General features: G+C 41.3%; 1 protein-coding gene across 1 annotated transcript in view; it reads right to left on the reverse strand.

The window, feature by feature from the left end:
* LOC132390909 (progesterone receptor-like) overlaps positions 1 to 17,518 on the reverse strand; it is a 293,767-nt gene that overhangs the window by 249,045 nt on the left and 27,204 nt on the right. The window contains exon 2 of the mRNA XM_059963444.1: positions 5,976 to 6,127. Within this exon, the coding sequence (XP_059819427.1) occupies positions 5,976 to 6,127 (152 nt within the window). The remainder of the gene's footprint in view (positions 1 to 5,975; positions 6,128 to 17,518) is intronic.

Here is a 17,518-nt window from a genome sequence, read left to right on the forward strand (position 1 = left end):
CTGTGGCTCCTCCCACAGACCCCGGTATAAAGGCGATTGAGGCCTGATCCCGGCCTCTCAGTCTCCAGGATGTAGTATGGTGGTCACTCACTGCTTGTTCCTTCTTCCAGTCAATAAAAGCCGATAACTCGCCTTTACGTCTCAGAGTGAGTTATTATGGTGTATCAGCAGCCAATGCAGTTGCTTCGAAACTGCTGAAATTTTGGGAGCAAAATGGCAACGTTTGGTTTGTACAAGCTGAGGCCCAGTTTGTTCTGCAAGAAATCGTCACCAACAGCACCAAACGTTTCTGTGTGGGAGTTTCGTTCAGCGATTCCTCGGCTGCAAAAGCGGTGAGTCTACTAGAACAACTGCCTGAATGTGATAAATACCGACTGCTGAAAACTCACATTTTACAGACTTTTGGACTATTGGAGTCCAAGCGCACCAAATAGTTGCTCTCCTTGCCCAGCTTTGGTGATGCTAAGCCTTTAGAGCTAACGGACCACATACTGTCCCTCCTGGGAAATCACCATCCTTGTTTTATTTTTAAAGAACTCTTCATGTAGCAAGTGCCTGATGGAGAGTACATGGCCCTCACTAATGCACCCATGAAGGACTATAGGGAGTTTACTAAAATGGCTGATTGTTTACATTCAACTAGGCAGCAATGCATCATTACTTCTCCTTTCTCTACCTCAATAAGCCCAGTCAGCAAGGCCCCCAATGTAAGGACACCTGCGGCTGAGAAACAGACATTGCCATGTCTGTGCTTTGACCACAATCACCAGAAGTGCTGACTGCCTTGCAGCTTTGACAGTGCCAGAGCATTGGGACATCAGAGATCTGTGAACACTGGTCTAGCTGCCAGGATCATTATGAACTCCCTTTCAGGGTGGTGCTTCTTGAGTTAGTGCGCTGCCAGCAGCATCTATTGGTGAAAAGGCAAAGGGTGACAAAACCTCGCTGGAGGCCATCAACGGCAGCAAGATCCAAACTAACGGGATACGATGGGTGACGCTCTGCTGCAGTGGGCAATGTTACGCATGGAACTTCATTTTGGCTAAAGTCACTAGACCTCTGCTCTGTGCAGATTTCCTGTGTGCCCAAGGACTGTTAGTTGACTTTAAGAATTGCCAGCTTGAGGATGTCAAGGACTTTGGGTTATTGCCCTGCTCCCCAAGTAAATATCTCTTAACAACTCAGTCAAGTGTATGCACCACCGCCTGTGAGTTTACTTGACTGCTGGGTGAGTTCCCAAACCTCACCAAGCCCACACGCTCCACTACAGTCACAAAACATGCAGTTGAGCACCACATACCCACAACTGGCCCACCAGTCCATGCCCATGTGTGTAAACTGGAGCCAGAAAAGCTGGCAACTGCGAGGGCTGAGTTTGCCAACATGGAAAGACTCAGAATTGTACGCCAGTCAAATAGCCCCTGGGCTTCACAGCTCCATATGGTCCTTAACTCCGATGGTGGTTGCCACTCATGAGGTGATATCAATGCTTTAACAAGTCGTTACCCAGTTCCACACATTGAACACTTTTCTGCATGTTTAGCCAGAAAGCTAACTTTTTACCAAAGTCAATCAAGTTAGAGGCTACCATTAAGTGCCTGTGTGCTTGGAGGACATTTCCAAAGCAGCTATGATAACCCCATTTGGCCTTTTTGAGTTTCTGCGTGTGTTGTTTGGACTGAAGAATGCAGCACAGACTTTCCACCGGCTGATGGACTCTCTATTAAAAGACATTGATTTTTTTTACCTAGATGGCATACTTATCTCTAGTGAGTCCAAATCGAGCATATATCTCATCTCTGCACGTTTTGAGCCAACGTGGGTTGATAATTAACCTTGATAATTACCAGTTTGGGTTGTCAACCATTGACTTCCCCAGCCATCACATCTCTGCAAAAGGTACAAGATCCCTCCCATCAAAAGTAGCTGCTATTGTGGATTTCCCATTGCCCCGCACTACAAAAAGCTATCGGAGTTTTTGGGTTCCTATGACTGCTTCATTTCCCGAGCTATTGGACTTATGTTCCCCTGTCTGATGTGCTTAAGGTAATACTCCTAATCAAGTGCTTGTCTGATCAGCAAACATGACCAGGGCACTTGATGGTACCAAATGAGCTTTCTACTGCGACCCTACTGGTATACCCAGTCCTCAACGCACCCTTAGGCAATATTACTGATGCTTCAGAATATGCCGTGGGAGCTGTGCATGAACAGTTGGTCATGGGAGTGTGGTAGCGCTCGCCTTCTTCGGCCAGCAACTCTGTTCCCCACCCCCCATCCCAAAAGGAAGTACAACACATTTGATTGTGAGCTTTTCAGTCTCTATCTGGCTGTCCACCATTTTTGTTTTCTTCTAGAGGGTTGCCATTTCAGAGCGTTCATTGATCACAAACTCCTCGTGCAACCGATGGCCAAAACATCAGACCCTTGGTCTGCACGGCAGCAATATCACCTGACCTGCATATCCGAGTTCACAATTGATATACACCATATCAAGGAAAAAAATAATGCTGCGGCTGATTGTAACTTACAGACTTCTGTTGAGGCCACACACATAGGGGTTGAGTCTGCCGGCATGGCAACCGACCAAGTTACTGACCCACAGGTCCAGGCTTACTGAACAGCAGTCATTGGCCTGTGGCTGGCTGATATTAGGTTCAGGGAAACTGGGTTTCTTTCCTGTGTGATGCCTTAACTGTCCTTGCCCTCGCCTCATCGTGCCCACAAAGTGGAAACAGACTCTTTTAGACTTCATACATCCAGGCTGCAAGGCCTCACTGAAAATGGTCGCACTAAAGTTTGTTTGGCATGGCCTCAGAAAGGACTTGTATGATTGGACTGCAGTAGACAAAAATTAATCATCATGTTCAGGTGCCTTTGTACCTTTGAGGTCCCTGAGCGATAGTTTGACCATGTCAATGTGGACCTTGTAGGCCCTCTTCTCCGCTCCTGCGATTTCACGCACCTTCCCACCATGGTGCAACGTACCACCAGGTGGCCAGAGGTTGTCCCTCTAGATGGCTGCAGATGTAGCTCAGGTGTTCATCAGCTCGCTTGCTTTGGCACCCCATCTGATATCTCATCCGCTCACGGTCCCCAATTCACTTCAGACCTCTGGTCTGCAGTGGCCCAGAACTTCGGTATTAGGCCACATCACACCACGGCTTACCACCCCCAGTCCAATGGCCTACGCGAGCAAAATGCTGCTTGGATGATTTATCTCCTGTGGATCCTGCTGGGGCTCAGAACAGCTCCAAACGAGGACCTGCAGTCGCCCATGGCTGAGTTGGCATATGGGCAGTCATTACGTCAGACAGGTGACTTTATTCCTTATGCCACAACTGCCTTATCAGCCTCTTAACAGCGTTCCAGCCTCCTCAGTAAATTCAATTCCCCTTCATCTATTCTTACCTCCCACCATAACGTAAGCACTCTTGGGTTCCTGATGACCTATGTTCTGCCTTGTTCATTTTTGTCTGCTATGATGCACACCAACATCCACCTAGGCCCCCTTACAGCCCGTTCCACATTTTGGAATGGAGAGAAAAGACTTTTATCATAGATAAGAGGGGTAAACCTGAAGGTATTTTGGTAGATTGCCTTCAACTGACCCACCAAGATTTGGAGTATTCCACTGCCATACCCTTGGTGTCACAACATGGCCATGAGCATGTGAGCACACCTCTGGATGAGCCAGAGGCACCTGCTGTTCCTCCACCCATGGAACATAGCACCCTAGCTGGCCAACTCATCTGAGCTCCAGACATGCTCACAATGCTGGTTTTATTGAATTTTGGGGTGGTGTTGGAGTGGGGTGCATTGTAAGGTACCATAAAACACAACCACCAAAATTGGCTTGGAGATTCATTAAGAGGCTGGTTTGACGTGATGACGTTATTATATCAAGATTTTTAACGTGCCTTTTTGTTTAGGTTTTAGATTTCAATAAAATGTGTTACGATTTCATTAAACATAAAATGTCTCACTTTGTTTTATTTGCAAAAACCTACATTGACAATGAGGAAAATTGTTTCATTAGTACCAAAAGATTGGAGGGTGGCATATGTTATTTCTTTGTTGAAGAAAGGTAATAGGTATAATCCTAGGAATTATAATCTTACATCAGTGGTGGGCAAAACCTTGGAAAGGATCCTTAGAGAAGAAGGGTTTGATGAGCATTTGGAGAAGCATAGTCTTATTAGGGATAGTCAGTGTGGTTTTGTGAGGAGCAGGTAATGCCTCACGAGTCTGCCTGGATCAGAGAGGATGTCTTATGAACGAGCTAGTGCTTTTCTCTTTGGAAAGGAACATATGCAGATAACTGATGTTGATTCCAAGCATCTAGCATGGTTATTCAAGCCCAGATCAATATCTTAAGTAGTGAAAGCAAAATTGGATGAAAAAACAGCAGTCTTCTCTAGAAGAATTGATTTTAATTCATAAGCAGCATCCAATGCATCAGTCTTAAAACCTAATAGATTAATTTAGATTTATGGAAATTATAAGTTGATTGCTAATTGAGTTTTGTTCCTAGAATTGTATCCCATTGCTTGGAAAGAAATTTGCAACTTTATCAGGAGGGCAGAATTTCGTAAGTTGAATAAGAAGCATAAATATCAACAATGTTAAAGCATCTGTCAATGTAAGCTTGACTATCAACAATTGCATGGGCTTGTCATCCTTGGGAGTTCCATCTGCACCCACTAAGTTCTAGACAGGTGTGGTGGCGTTACTGCAGGACATTCCCAAGGTCACCGTATACCATGCATATTAACCTGGTTGCAGGACCCTCACGGAAAAAAAAAACACCTGCAATCTCTGGCAGGGCTGACCAGACAGAAAAAGGCAGACATACATCTGAAGGAAACTGAGTGTATTATTTTTGGCAAATAATATACAGTACCTGGAGAGAACGTGAATGCTAAAGGACTAACCCCCAGTTCAACAGAACATAAATACTTCTGTTAGTATTTCTGCACCAAGTATTCAAGGACATAGAAGGGTATCTCTCTGCTCCTTTGGTGGTGATCCAAGGAACAATGCCAATTTTGCTGGACCCTTCTTGAGGAAGGTGTGTCTGTTATGGTTGATGTTCATTCAAAGTGGATAGATGTAGGGCAAGGATCTGCTCCTGTACTGTTTTTTGTTCTGTGTGTCAGTGATGAAGGATTGTTTTACATGCTGGAAGTTGATTCATGAGTACAGATTTTAAAGATTTCATGAATCAAAATGCCTTTAACTTATATGACTTGTACCTAGGTCTTCTTTCGTCTGATGGAGTAGTGGAGGAGGTTGTCAGACTTTTTTTTAGAAAAAAATCAACAAAATGCAAGGCAGCCACATTGAAAACCAAATGCCTTGGTTTCTCTTCAGTTACTGCAGTACATTACAATCAACAGCTGAGCAGTCTCCCAAACATTTATTCATGGAAAATAAATTGAGATCAACTATAGATATCAATATTTTCAATGCAAAAAGGAACAGACAATTACAATGAAAGTATGATATAACAAAAATAGCATCCACCCACTTTCCCATTGCTTGGTTTCATCTATCATCTGCAGTATGTACTCCTTCCCCTCTCTAAACCTTTTTTATCTTTTTTCTGCCCCCTTCCATTCCAGTCCTAATGATCTCAAACTGAAATTTTGACTGTTTATTTCCCCAGATAGATGCTGCCCAACTTGCTGAGCTTCTCCTGCACTTAACGGCCATTGCTCAAGATTTCCAGCATCTGCAGAATTGCTTGTTTTTATAAATTTTAAAATACCAGCATAGATTTAATCCTCTCTGTATCCCATCTGAAACATTTTAAGATATGCTATTAAAAATCTCATAAAAACCTAGGGTTGCAGATTCAAAGTACAAAGACAAATTGATCTGAAAATATAATCTGAATAAGGGACATTCACAAAACTGCAGCCAGGATAAAACCAACAGCAAAACTATTGTTGAATATAAAAGAAGAGTTCTACCTTCAACAGCCCTTTTGAAGAAAACCTTACAACTTCCACATGTAAGGACTCCATAATGGCAACCTGAGGCTTCATCACCACAGATCAGACAGAGTTTCTGCAGACTCAGTCCTGGGGCAAAATGAGAGACATGGCTTCTTCCATTCTCTGGCCTTCAAAGAAGAGAGGAAAAAAAAGATTTCAAAGTCAATTGTTTCACAATTAAAAATAATTGTAATAAAATGTTAACTTTGAAAGTTCTTTCTACAACTTAGGTGAAATTTCATCTGCCTTGCAACATTCTTACATATTATGCTCCATTCAGAGTATACACCTACAGATGAATAGATTTGCATTCAAAGTGAGAAAGCTGCTGATGGGATGGACAACTGCGAAACAGCTGAATTTTAATTGCCAAAAATCAGCTAATTAGTAAAGTTTCTTTTGAAGCTCTTTTTTTGCAGGGAATGGTGTTTTATTGTGTTTGATCATCTGTCTTCTGTCCAGTCCCAATTAACAGCTGTGCTGTGGTAGAAAAGCCAAAAAAAAACCTTTGATCACTCCTCTGATCTGGTAATCAGTATCATTATTGAGATAATGCTCACTCAATTTGCTGGAAGTGTATGAAATAGATTTTAAATCAGCTTAATCCAGAATTTAACACTTTGCTTCTCATATGGGAACTGTCAAATGTGCAGTTAATTTAACATCAAGTAAGGACACAACATTTTTGAGGTTGCAATAATGAACTGGACTTTTGGAAATTTGAGCAAATAAAAACATATTTTGTTCCTATTTAACTCAGTATTTGCACATATACTCCTTTTCGTGTATTCTTCAGTTTCAACCACTGGGAAACATAACCAGTGGACTTAACCACAAAAGGTGGCATCTTTCTCTTGTGGTAATATAATTTACATAAAATATTAATAATAGCTACAACTTAACATATAAGAAGTAACACCACCTTCTATGATGCAAGATCTAACCTAACAATAATCGTAATAATGGATTGCAGGCATGGTGTTCAAAGTTCAAAAGACTGAAAGAATTCAAAGTACGTTTATTATCAAAATTCACAACCCTGAGATTCACCTTCTCCACACACAGCCACGAAATAGAGAAAACAATGGAACCTGTTCAAAGAAAAAATATCAATCCTCCCATGCGCAAACAACAAATCACGCAAATGGCCACAGGAACTTCGACCCTCCGTCGCTAAACAAATCGTGCAAATGGCAACCAAAAAAACAAGCAAAAACACAGAAGATAAAGCACAAAATTGAATCAATGAATGACCACCAACCAATGTGCAAAAGAAAACAAACTGTTAAAATACAAAAGAAAGAAGAAATAATAATGATAAATAAATAAGCAATAAATATTTAGAACATGAGATGAAGTGTCCTTGAAAGTGAGTCTATAGGTTGTGGAAACAGTTAGGTGATGGGGCAAGTGTAGTTGAGTGAAGTTATCCCCATTGGTTCAAGTGCCTGATGGTTGAGAGATAATAACTGTTCTTTAATCTGGTGGCTTAGGTCCTGAGGCTCCTGTACTTCCTTCCTGATGGCAGCAACGAGAAGACACCATGATCTGGGTGTTGAGGGCTCTCTGTTGATGGATGCTGCATTCCTGCAACAGCACTCCATGTAGATGTGCTCAGCGGTTGGAAGGGTTTTTCTTCCGATGGACCAGACTGAATCCACTACTTTTTATAGAATTTTCCATTCAAGGGCATTGGTGTTTCCATACCAGATACATAGAGATCAGCCAGTGTTAATAACATACATTGATAGAGATATTTAATAAAACAGACTCCTGTTAGATAGAGAAATTTAATAAAAGGGACAGGAAAAGTTAAACAGCATTGTACATGTTTTCTTCTTGCTGTTCTGTAAGAATAGAATGACATAACCTCAAGAGCTTTTTCCCCTAAAATAGTCTGCAAAATAGAGTACATTAACCAGGCATTTATATCCTTGCAAATGGTCCAAAGCATTGTAATCTACTGATGTCTAATTTAAAAGCAACTTTTTAGTTTGTGGATCACTGTGGATTTTACTAATGGGAAGAGTCTGTTAATTGATATAAAGTCTTAAATATTCTGAACTAAAAATCTCCCTGCGGACAGAGAATTCTACCACAAACATTTCTAGCTCTCCTGATTACCCAGCATAACTTTTCATTAGTACTTGTCATGATTGTGATAGAAAAAGAATGGCAGTTGCATAGTTAAATCAGATCATGGGATTTAGAAATGATTATAAGACAACTGATGCATAGCAAAATCTCTTTCCCACCGAGAATTGCTAAGTTTTACTTTTTGTAGCCTTATGAAATAGTAATAAAATCAAAGTGTACAACATTTTGGGAAATTTTGTAGCAGTAGTTAGAATACATGTAATAAAGATAACTGCACCACTGAGGGGCCAAGACGGCGGCGCGACGCAGCTTGCAGTGGCCACTCCGGAGCTGATTATCTGTTATTTATTAAGCAGGGTGCCGTGCGCAATCATAATCTGATGAAAAACGGATGTGGGAGCACGGAGGAACATTTGGAAATCTGCAGGAAGACCTTCTTCGTTGCTGCTGCTGCTGTGAGGTCCGGGTCTCTGCTGAGAAGAACAGGCCCCCGGTCCTCGAGGTCGTGTTGCCAGTGGCCGTTGGCAGGGGCATCTTAATACGCTCGGCAGAGGATGGTACTCGGAGAAGCTGTACTGGAGGGGATGGTCAGAGGCTTGGAGGTTCGATGGACTCGGAGTCTGCTGCGGTCAGGTCGCTTTCACTGTGTGCTGTGTCTGCGAGGCTGGGTTCAACGGAGCTTTCATTGTGTGCTGCGTCTGCGAGACTGAGTCGGGCGGTGCCATGGAAGTCCATAGCGTGGGTATTCCCTTCTGCTGCCTGCATGGGATAACGAGTCTATCGGGACCCTGAGGACTTGTGAAAACTGTGTGGTTGTTTCTTTCGAACTTATAGTCTTTTAACATCTTTGGACTATTTTTACTGTGCCTGTGGTCTGTTTTTTTTATCAATTATGCTATTGTTTGCACTGTTTTAACTATATGTTGTAGCTATGTGGTTTTGTGCAGGTCTTGTAGCTTTAGTTTTTGTTCTTGTTTTGTCTGGTGGCTTTGGAGTTCCTTTCTGGGGAACGTGCTAAGATGGTAGCGTGATATTAATATGCAGCAGCCTCTCCGGACTCTGGATTGGGATTGCCAAATGTTATGTGGATTTTCTGGTGTAAACTATTTTGTGATGTGCTTTTGTGAGGAACGTTGTTTCATTTTTTAACTGCATTGTATTTGTGGTTTCTAAATGACAATAAACTGAATCTGAATCTGAATCCAGTGCCACAAATCAGCAACAATGAATATATAATTGAGGCAGGTTTTTTATAACCTATAAATATTTATTAAACACCACTAAAAAAGCCTGAAAGTAAACAAATGACTAACTTAATCAGAAACCAGCTGTTGTGTAGCCGCTCGAACAGTTCTTAAAGCGAAAATGCAAAAACAGTTCTTAGAAGTAGTAACGCAAAAGTCCAAAGTTTTACCCAGTTGCTTATGAGAGACTTCTTGAAACTATTTAAATTCTCTTTCACGTCGTGTTACTGCTGTTCCCAGGTGCAGTATGCTTTTCCCGGAGGATTAACGATTGAAGGAAATAAACAGCTTAAAGGCACTGACCTTTCTTTGGCTAAACTTTACCCAACCCTCTATTCTTCTGGTAGAACAGGGGTTATCATGGGCATAACTGATGAATTCCTTCCTAATGAGAAACAAACAAGGTTGAACCTGCTTTACCGTCAAAATCAACTTCCCTCAATCTTTAACTTCCTGAACTTCAAATCTTCATTCTCCAATGACTGGACTGGCAGTATTATGACAAAACTGCCGACAATAACCTTTGACTTAAGGCAGAAAGTAAAACTCCACTTTTAAGTGAAACCGCGTCATAACATCGGAATATGCAGCAGTATGGAGTCACTACCAAATTCAACCACGGACTGCCCACGTCACAGGGCGGGGTTCTCCTTTTATACCCGGTTGAAAAAGAACTATCACATGACCTCTCACTGGCGGGAAAATGATGTCACTCCCCCTTCACAAGACCATTACCTCATCTCCAGTACAGCCTCAATTGCATCACGGTTACGTGACCGGTACAAGATACCTATGGGTACGTAACACCAGTGTTACAATCAAAAGGTATGCTGATGCAGCTATGCTGTGCAAGAGTTCTATAGGTAATAGTGAAATGGTAACATAGTCATAAAATTTACAAATTGTGCTCTGGTACGGGCAGTCCCCGGGTTACATACGAGTTCCATTCCTAAGTCTGTCTTAAGTCGGATTTGTACGTAAGACGGAACAAGTACATCTGATATTATTTAGAGTCAGTTAGTCAAACGTTTGTCTTAGTATATAGTATATATTTTACTTTTCTATGTATATAAAACACTTAAGAAATGTATGTATTCCAATAATTAAACCACTGCATTGCTTAGTAATAATTGTAGCTTTCATCGGGGGAGGGCCTTTCACATGCTCCATTATTCTCACTTTATCCTTTAAAATTGTTCTGATTGTTGACCGACTGTAGCCTAAAGCTTTTCCAATGACCGATGGCATTTCACCTCTTTCCAAATGCTTTATTATTTCCACTTTATTTTCAATCGCGATTGCTTCCCATCAATGGAACAGAAACACTGCGGGTGGTGGGTCCCGACCTCCACAGACTCCCGAGGTCCGCTAGGTCCTAAGGACCACTGCACTGAGACAGGCTAAATGGGAAAAGTGGGGGCTGTGCTGGGTTTGGGTATTTGATCATCCACAATATTCCATGTAGGAATTTAAACTGGAAAAGGCAGTGTTTTTTTAATGAGGTCGAGTTGCAAACTCGACATCAACCCGGCATGGATGGTACAGGAGTCACTGGATCAACATCAACCCGGCACGGGAGCAGTCTGTCACTGGATTGAACTCGGAAACCTCCATTCTCCAGCCCAGCGCTGATCTCACTGCACCACCAGCCGACTGGAACGGGGGCGGGGGGGCAGGGTCAGCGTGAATCTTACTAAGAAAAAGTTAAGCCAAGTACTAAGTTAAACACTCAACAGTGTCAACGGCAACAACTCAAAATGGCGGACGGCATCGTGATCTGACTTAATATGGCGGACGGCGTTCTCCATCCTCGGTTCATAAGTATGAGTTGTCCGTAAGTCGGGGACTACCTGTAATCTAAGTTGGTATTTAATAGAGTATTGAGATATCATACCAGGTGATGTGTAAAAATTAGTATACCTTCAGTGGCACTTTATTAGGTACACTATGAGTATAGTGACCAATTAACCGATTGTTAATGCAAAAATCTAATCAATCATGTGGCAGAAACTCAGTGCATAAAAGCATGTAGACATGGTCAAGAGTTTCAGGTGCTGTTCAGACCAAACATCAGAATGGGGAAGAAGTTTGATCTAATTGACCTTAACTATGGAATGCTTGCTGGTGCCAGAAGGGGTGGTTTGAGTATCTCAGAAACTGCCGATCTCCAGGGATTTTCACACACAAGAGTCACTAGAGTTTGTAGAGAATGGTACGAAAAACAAAAAGACATCCAGTGAACGTCAGCTCTGTGGATGAAAACACCTTGTTAATGAGAAAGGACAGAGTAGAATGACCAGACTGACAGGAAGGTAACAGTAAATCAAATAATCACGCCTTACAACAATGGTGTGCAGAGGAGAATCTCAGAACGCACAACATGTCGAACCTTGAAATGGTTGGGCAACAGCAGCACAGACCACAAACACACACTCAGTGTCCACTTTGTTAGTTACAGGAGGTACCTCTTTTCATTAGCAGTACAGCAGTGGAAACTGCAAGCAGTTTCAAACTCCTGGTATTGTGCATCTCACACAAACTTTCATAGTCACAGAATGCATTGTACACAATCAGGAAAGCTCACCAATGCCTTTACTTTCTGAGGAGGTTGAAAAGAGTTGGACTATGCACATCTATACTCATATTATTCTACAGATGGGCAGTAGAGAGCATCCTAACAAGCTGCATCACTGCATGGTACAGACACTACACTGTGGTAGACTGGAAGGCTCTATAATGGGATGTCAAAACTGCTCAAGGCATCATTGACACCAGCCTATCTACTAACAAGGGCACATATACAGAAAGATACCAGAAAAGGGCTGGTAACATCATGAAGGATTCTATCCATCCTGCTAAGGAGCTGTTTGTCCCACTCCCATTAGGAAGGAGGCTATGTAACATCCACACCAGGACCACTGGACTCAGAACAGTTATTTACACCAAGCAGTAAGGCTGATCAACATCTCCACCCATTAACCTGGCCCTCCACACCCCCAACCGCTAATACTTTATCATTTTCTGTCAGTCAACTCACGTACAAATACTCCAGTTCCCAGTGCTACTTTATGGACTTACAGTTAATCTATGTATATAAACCATTTTACATATTCATAATTATTATGTTTTTAAATTATTATTGTTTTTTTATATTATTATGATTTCATTTTGTGCTGTATTAGATCTGGAGAAACATACTTTTCATCTCTTTTATATTTCCGTACTGGAAATGACATTTAACAACCTTGAATCTTGAATTGTTTAATTTTTTTAGAACAAGGGTCTTTGGCCTCACCAATACCATGTATTCTTCCCTTTTTAATAACCTTCTTTAGGTAAGGATAACAAAACCATTTACTCTCTGGAACACATCATACTTTCCCACGCTGACATTTTGAAATTTGCAACAGCATCCCAAATATTTACTTAGAAGTTTTTGGTGCACACGTGATTCACTGTAAAGCTCTCAAAGGTTAGGTTTAGCTGACATTTCTTTCATAGTGTTAAACAACAAAGAACAACTCATGGGAAGGAAGAAAAAAAATCAGAGTATAAGATAAAGCTAGCCAGAAATATCAAATTGGTAAGAGTTTCTGCAGATCCTGAAAAACCAATCAGCTAACAAAGTAAGAGATGTTGGGGAATTAATACTGGAAAGCAAAGAGAGAGCAGATGAATTAAACAGGAGGGACAGAGCATTTGGTTGGAACTGTGGATTTACAATCCCTGTGTCCTGATTGTCTTAGTACCGGTATTAGTTTCTTATTGACATGTACTGAGATACAGTTGAAAGCCTTTGGCTGGTTGCTGTCCAGTCAGATCATGTGAAAAGTAAGTAAACTGAGAAATAAATAGTGAAGCAGAATGCAGAATATCACAAACACAAGAAAAACTGCCGATGTTGGAAATCCAAAGCAACACACACAAATTCCTGGAGGAACTCAGCAGCTATAGAAAAGAATAAAGAGTTGACGCTTCAGGCCGAGACCCTTCTTCAAGACTCAGAATATAATGTTGTAGTCATAGAAGTAAATCTGCTAACCACAGCTTCAAATGACCTGCCATGCTCTGGCGCCATCTCACATCATCCTGTACTGATCCTTTTGTGCTTTATCCTAGAGACCTAAAAGAAGTGGATATTGAGATGGATTGTTTTTAATTTTTCAAAATTCCTGAGATTCAGTAAAGGTTACATAAGATTGAAATGATGAATATAACTCCTTTATTCTATAAAAACAAATTTTTATTTTATAAAAAAGGATACAAAAAGTAGGAAACTGCAGGCCTGTTCATGAAGCATCTATCACAGGAAATTGTTAGAAGCTATTATTAGAAAATTTATAACAGAACATTTAATAAAATGTCATGGTAATCTCAAAAAGTTTTGTTTAATGTAATTGATGGTACTCCAATTCATTCAAGTTTTTGGACAAGTAACGTACTGTTTATAAGGGACAGCTGCTGAGTGGATATACAGTAACTTGGATTTCCAGAGGGCATTGGATAAGGTGCCACATCAGAGATTATCATGGATGATGAGAGCTCAAGGTGGAGAAGCTAAGATGTCAACAGGGACAGAAGATTGGTTGGCTAAGGAAAGAAAGAGAAAGCATAAGTTAATCTTCTTCTGGGAAGCAAATTGCAATGATTTGTATGCCACAGGATTCATTCATGCTCTTCAAAATTTTACAATTTGATACCTGATTTTGAAGAAGAAATGGTAGCTAAATTTATTGATCTCAACATGAATACATATCTCCTTCAGGCTATGACTAAATGATAGGTATGATAGACAGAAATACAATTGGGAAGAGAGATAAAAAATGAAGGGAATATAAAAATGAAAAACAAACCAGTTGAGGAACTCAACAGGCAGGTAGCAACTGGGGTGAGGGTGAGGGGATAATGATGGGCAAAGGAATGGTCAACATTTCATGTTGAGAAGCTGCACCAGGAATGAGAGGATGAGAATGAGAGGTTGGTTATGACTAGACTGAACTCCTGCCTCAGCGAGGACCTGGACCCATTGCAATTTGCCTATCACCATAATAGGTCAACGGCAGACATAACCTCACTGGCTCTTCACACGGCTTTAGACCACCTGGACAACACAAACACCTACGTCAGGATGCTGTTCATCGATGATGGGTCAACATTTAATACAATCACTCCCACAATCCTGATCGAGAAATTGCAGAACTTGGGCCTCTGTACTTCCTTCAGCAATTAGATCATCGACTTGCTAACTGGAAGACCACAGTCTGAGTGGATTGGTAATAACATATCCTCCTCGCTGATGGTCAATACTGACGCACCTCAGGGGTGTGTGCCTAGCCCACTGCTCTACCCTCTATATACACGTTAATGTGTGGCTAGGAATAGCTCAAATACCATCTATAAATTTGTTGACGATACAACCATTGTTGGTAGAATCTCAAGTGGTGACGAAAGGGCGTACAGGTGTGAGATATGCCAATTAGTGGAGTGGTGCCACAGTAACAACCTGGCACTCAACATCAGTAAGATGAAAGAGCTGATTGTGGACTTCAGGAAGGATAAAATGAAGGGACACATATGAATCCTCATCGAGGGATCAGAAGTGCAGAGAGTGAGCAGCTTCAAGTTCCTGGGTGTTAAGATCTCTGAGGATCTAACCTGGTCCCAACATAACAATGTAGTCATAAAGAAGGCAAGACAGGGACTATATTAGGATTTTGAAGAGATTTGGCATGTCAACAAATACACACAAAAACTTCTATAGTTGCACCGTGGAGAGCATTCTGACAGGCTGCATCACTGTCTGATATGGAGGGGCTACTGTACAGGACCGAAAGAAGCTGCAGAAGGTTGCAAATCTAGTCAGCTCCATCTTGGGTACTAGTCTACAAAGTACCCAGGACATCTCTAGGGAGCAGTGTCTCAGAAAGGCAGCGTCCATTATTAAGGACCTCCAGTACCCAGGGCATGCCCTTTTCTCACTGTTACCATCAGGTAGGAGATACAGAAGCCTGAAGGCGCACACTCAGCGATTCAGGAACAGCTTCTTCCCCTCTGCCATCCAATTCCTAAATGGACATTGAAGCTTTGAACACTACCTCATTTTAAAAAAATACAGTATTTCTGTTTTGCACATTTAAAAAAAATCTGTTCAATATATGTAATTGACTTACTTGTTTATTTATTATTATTATGTTTTATTTTATTTACTATTTTTTTCTCTCTGCTAGATTATGTCTTGCATTGAACTGCTGCTGCTAAGTTAATAAATTTCACATCACATGCCGGTGATAATAAACCTAATTCTGATTCTGATGTGGAGGAAGGAAAGCCAGTACAGAAAGCCGGTCAAATAAAATCCGGGGTTCCGCTGGGTCCTAAAGACCACCTCACTGAAACAGCTTAAATAAGGGACTTGAGCATCGACATTTTTTGGTATCTGCGGGGGGTCCTGGAACTAATCCCCCGCAGATAAGCAGGGCTGAATGTATATAGAGCTGAGAGGGAGGAGTGAAGCTGGGGATGGCAGGCACTAGATGGAACCAGGTGAGCATTGGGTGGGGGAAGGTTGTTGTCTGGTAGATAATCCAATTTAGAAAAATGGAGGAATGAAGTTAGGTTTCTGCGGACAATTGCCAGATGGAACCAAGGGGTTAAGGGGTACAGAATGAAACTTGTTAGGGTGGAGGGGGATGTTAGTTGAGAGAACTAGTTTGGATCATAAAGAGAGAGAAACTAGCTCAGGTTACTAGAAACTGGAAAGTTTGTTGTATTCCATTAGGTTGTGGACTAGCCAAGTGGAATATGAGTTGCTGTTTCACTAGCTTGCTTTTGGCTTGATTCTGGTAGCGAAGGAGACTGACGGAAGACAGGTCACTGTGGGAGCGAGAAAAGGAGAACTCCTTACGGCTACGGGGGCTAGTATCAGGAGATGGGGAAGAGTGAGTGGGGAGGGATGTGGGAATCAGGGAAAAGCAGAGAGAGTTGTTTATGTGGGAAGTAGAAAGACTGGGGAGGGAAGAAAATAACTGGTGGTTGAATCCCTTTGCAGCTAGTGAAACGACAAAAGATCATGCACTGGATAAAGAGACTGGCAGAGTGATAGGTGAGGAAGGGAGTCTAAGCTAGGTGGCATAGGATTAGCATGAGGAGAAAGATTTATAAGGAACTTTTGCATGCAGAGTGTGGTGAGTATATGGAATGAGCTGCCAGGGGAAATGGTTGCAGCAAGTAAAATAAGATGGATTTAGATAGGTACATGGAAAGGTGGGTCCTAAAGGGATATGTACTGAATGCAGAACTTTGGGATTACTTGGGTGATGCAATGAAGTAAACTCACTTTGGAATAAGTTGCAGTACATTCTGAAAACAAACAAAAATCCCTTCCTTCTTATAAGTTTAAGCTTTGCTATGCTTTGTAACTCCAAAACATTTAACTAATTGAAAGAAAAACAGGGATACCGCGAGATACATGTAAATTTTGTTTTTACTTTAAGTGAGGCATTAATGTATGACATAGTGGTGTGTGGACATATGCCTTTCATGTACTTTTACATATAACAATATTGAATTACATGAACAACAAAGAATGCATAATCAAACAATATATTTACTCAAATATTAAATGTATAACACTCCAACACTCCACCATGCTTAGCTGTAAACTCCAACTCAATAAAGAAAGCCACAGACGTATATATCTATATATCTATCTATCTACCTATATATATATATATATATATATATATATATATATATATATATATATATATATATATATATATAGTATTTTATATAATAAATCTGCTCTATTGACATCCATGCCATAGTAAATTCTGAATTCCTCTATTCAGACCTAATGATTTAATCATGGTGGAGCATTCCATACTCTTGTCGGATTATCATCTTTCCTGACAAGGATGTGGGGGAGTCACTCTTTTTGGCACGTGAGACTAGTGGCTGTGAAACAATCTCAGGTTTGGAGCTTCCTGCATGGTGGTTGTAAGAGTTGTCTCTGGGACTGCAGGAAGGGGTTCTGACGGGTTTGGACCCCTTTCTTGCCCTTCTTGGAAGCCATCTCACACTGTTTTGGCCATTGTCAATTCTTCCCAATCTGTAACGAGTTCAAGAGGTAGTGGAGCACAGTAGCCAGCATTTGGCAGGAACCTGTTATAATAATTG

This window comes from Hypanus sabinus, chromosome 3, assembly GCF_030144855.1.
Source record: "Hypanus sabinus isolate sHypSab1 chromosome 3, sHypSab1.hap1, whole genome shotgun sequence".
Lineage (NCBI taxonomy): Eukaryota > Metazoa > Chordata > Chondrichthyes > Myliobatiformes > Dasyatidae > Hypanus > Hypanus sabinus.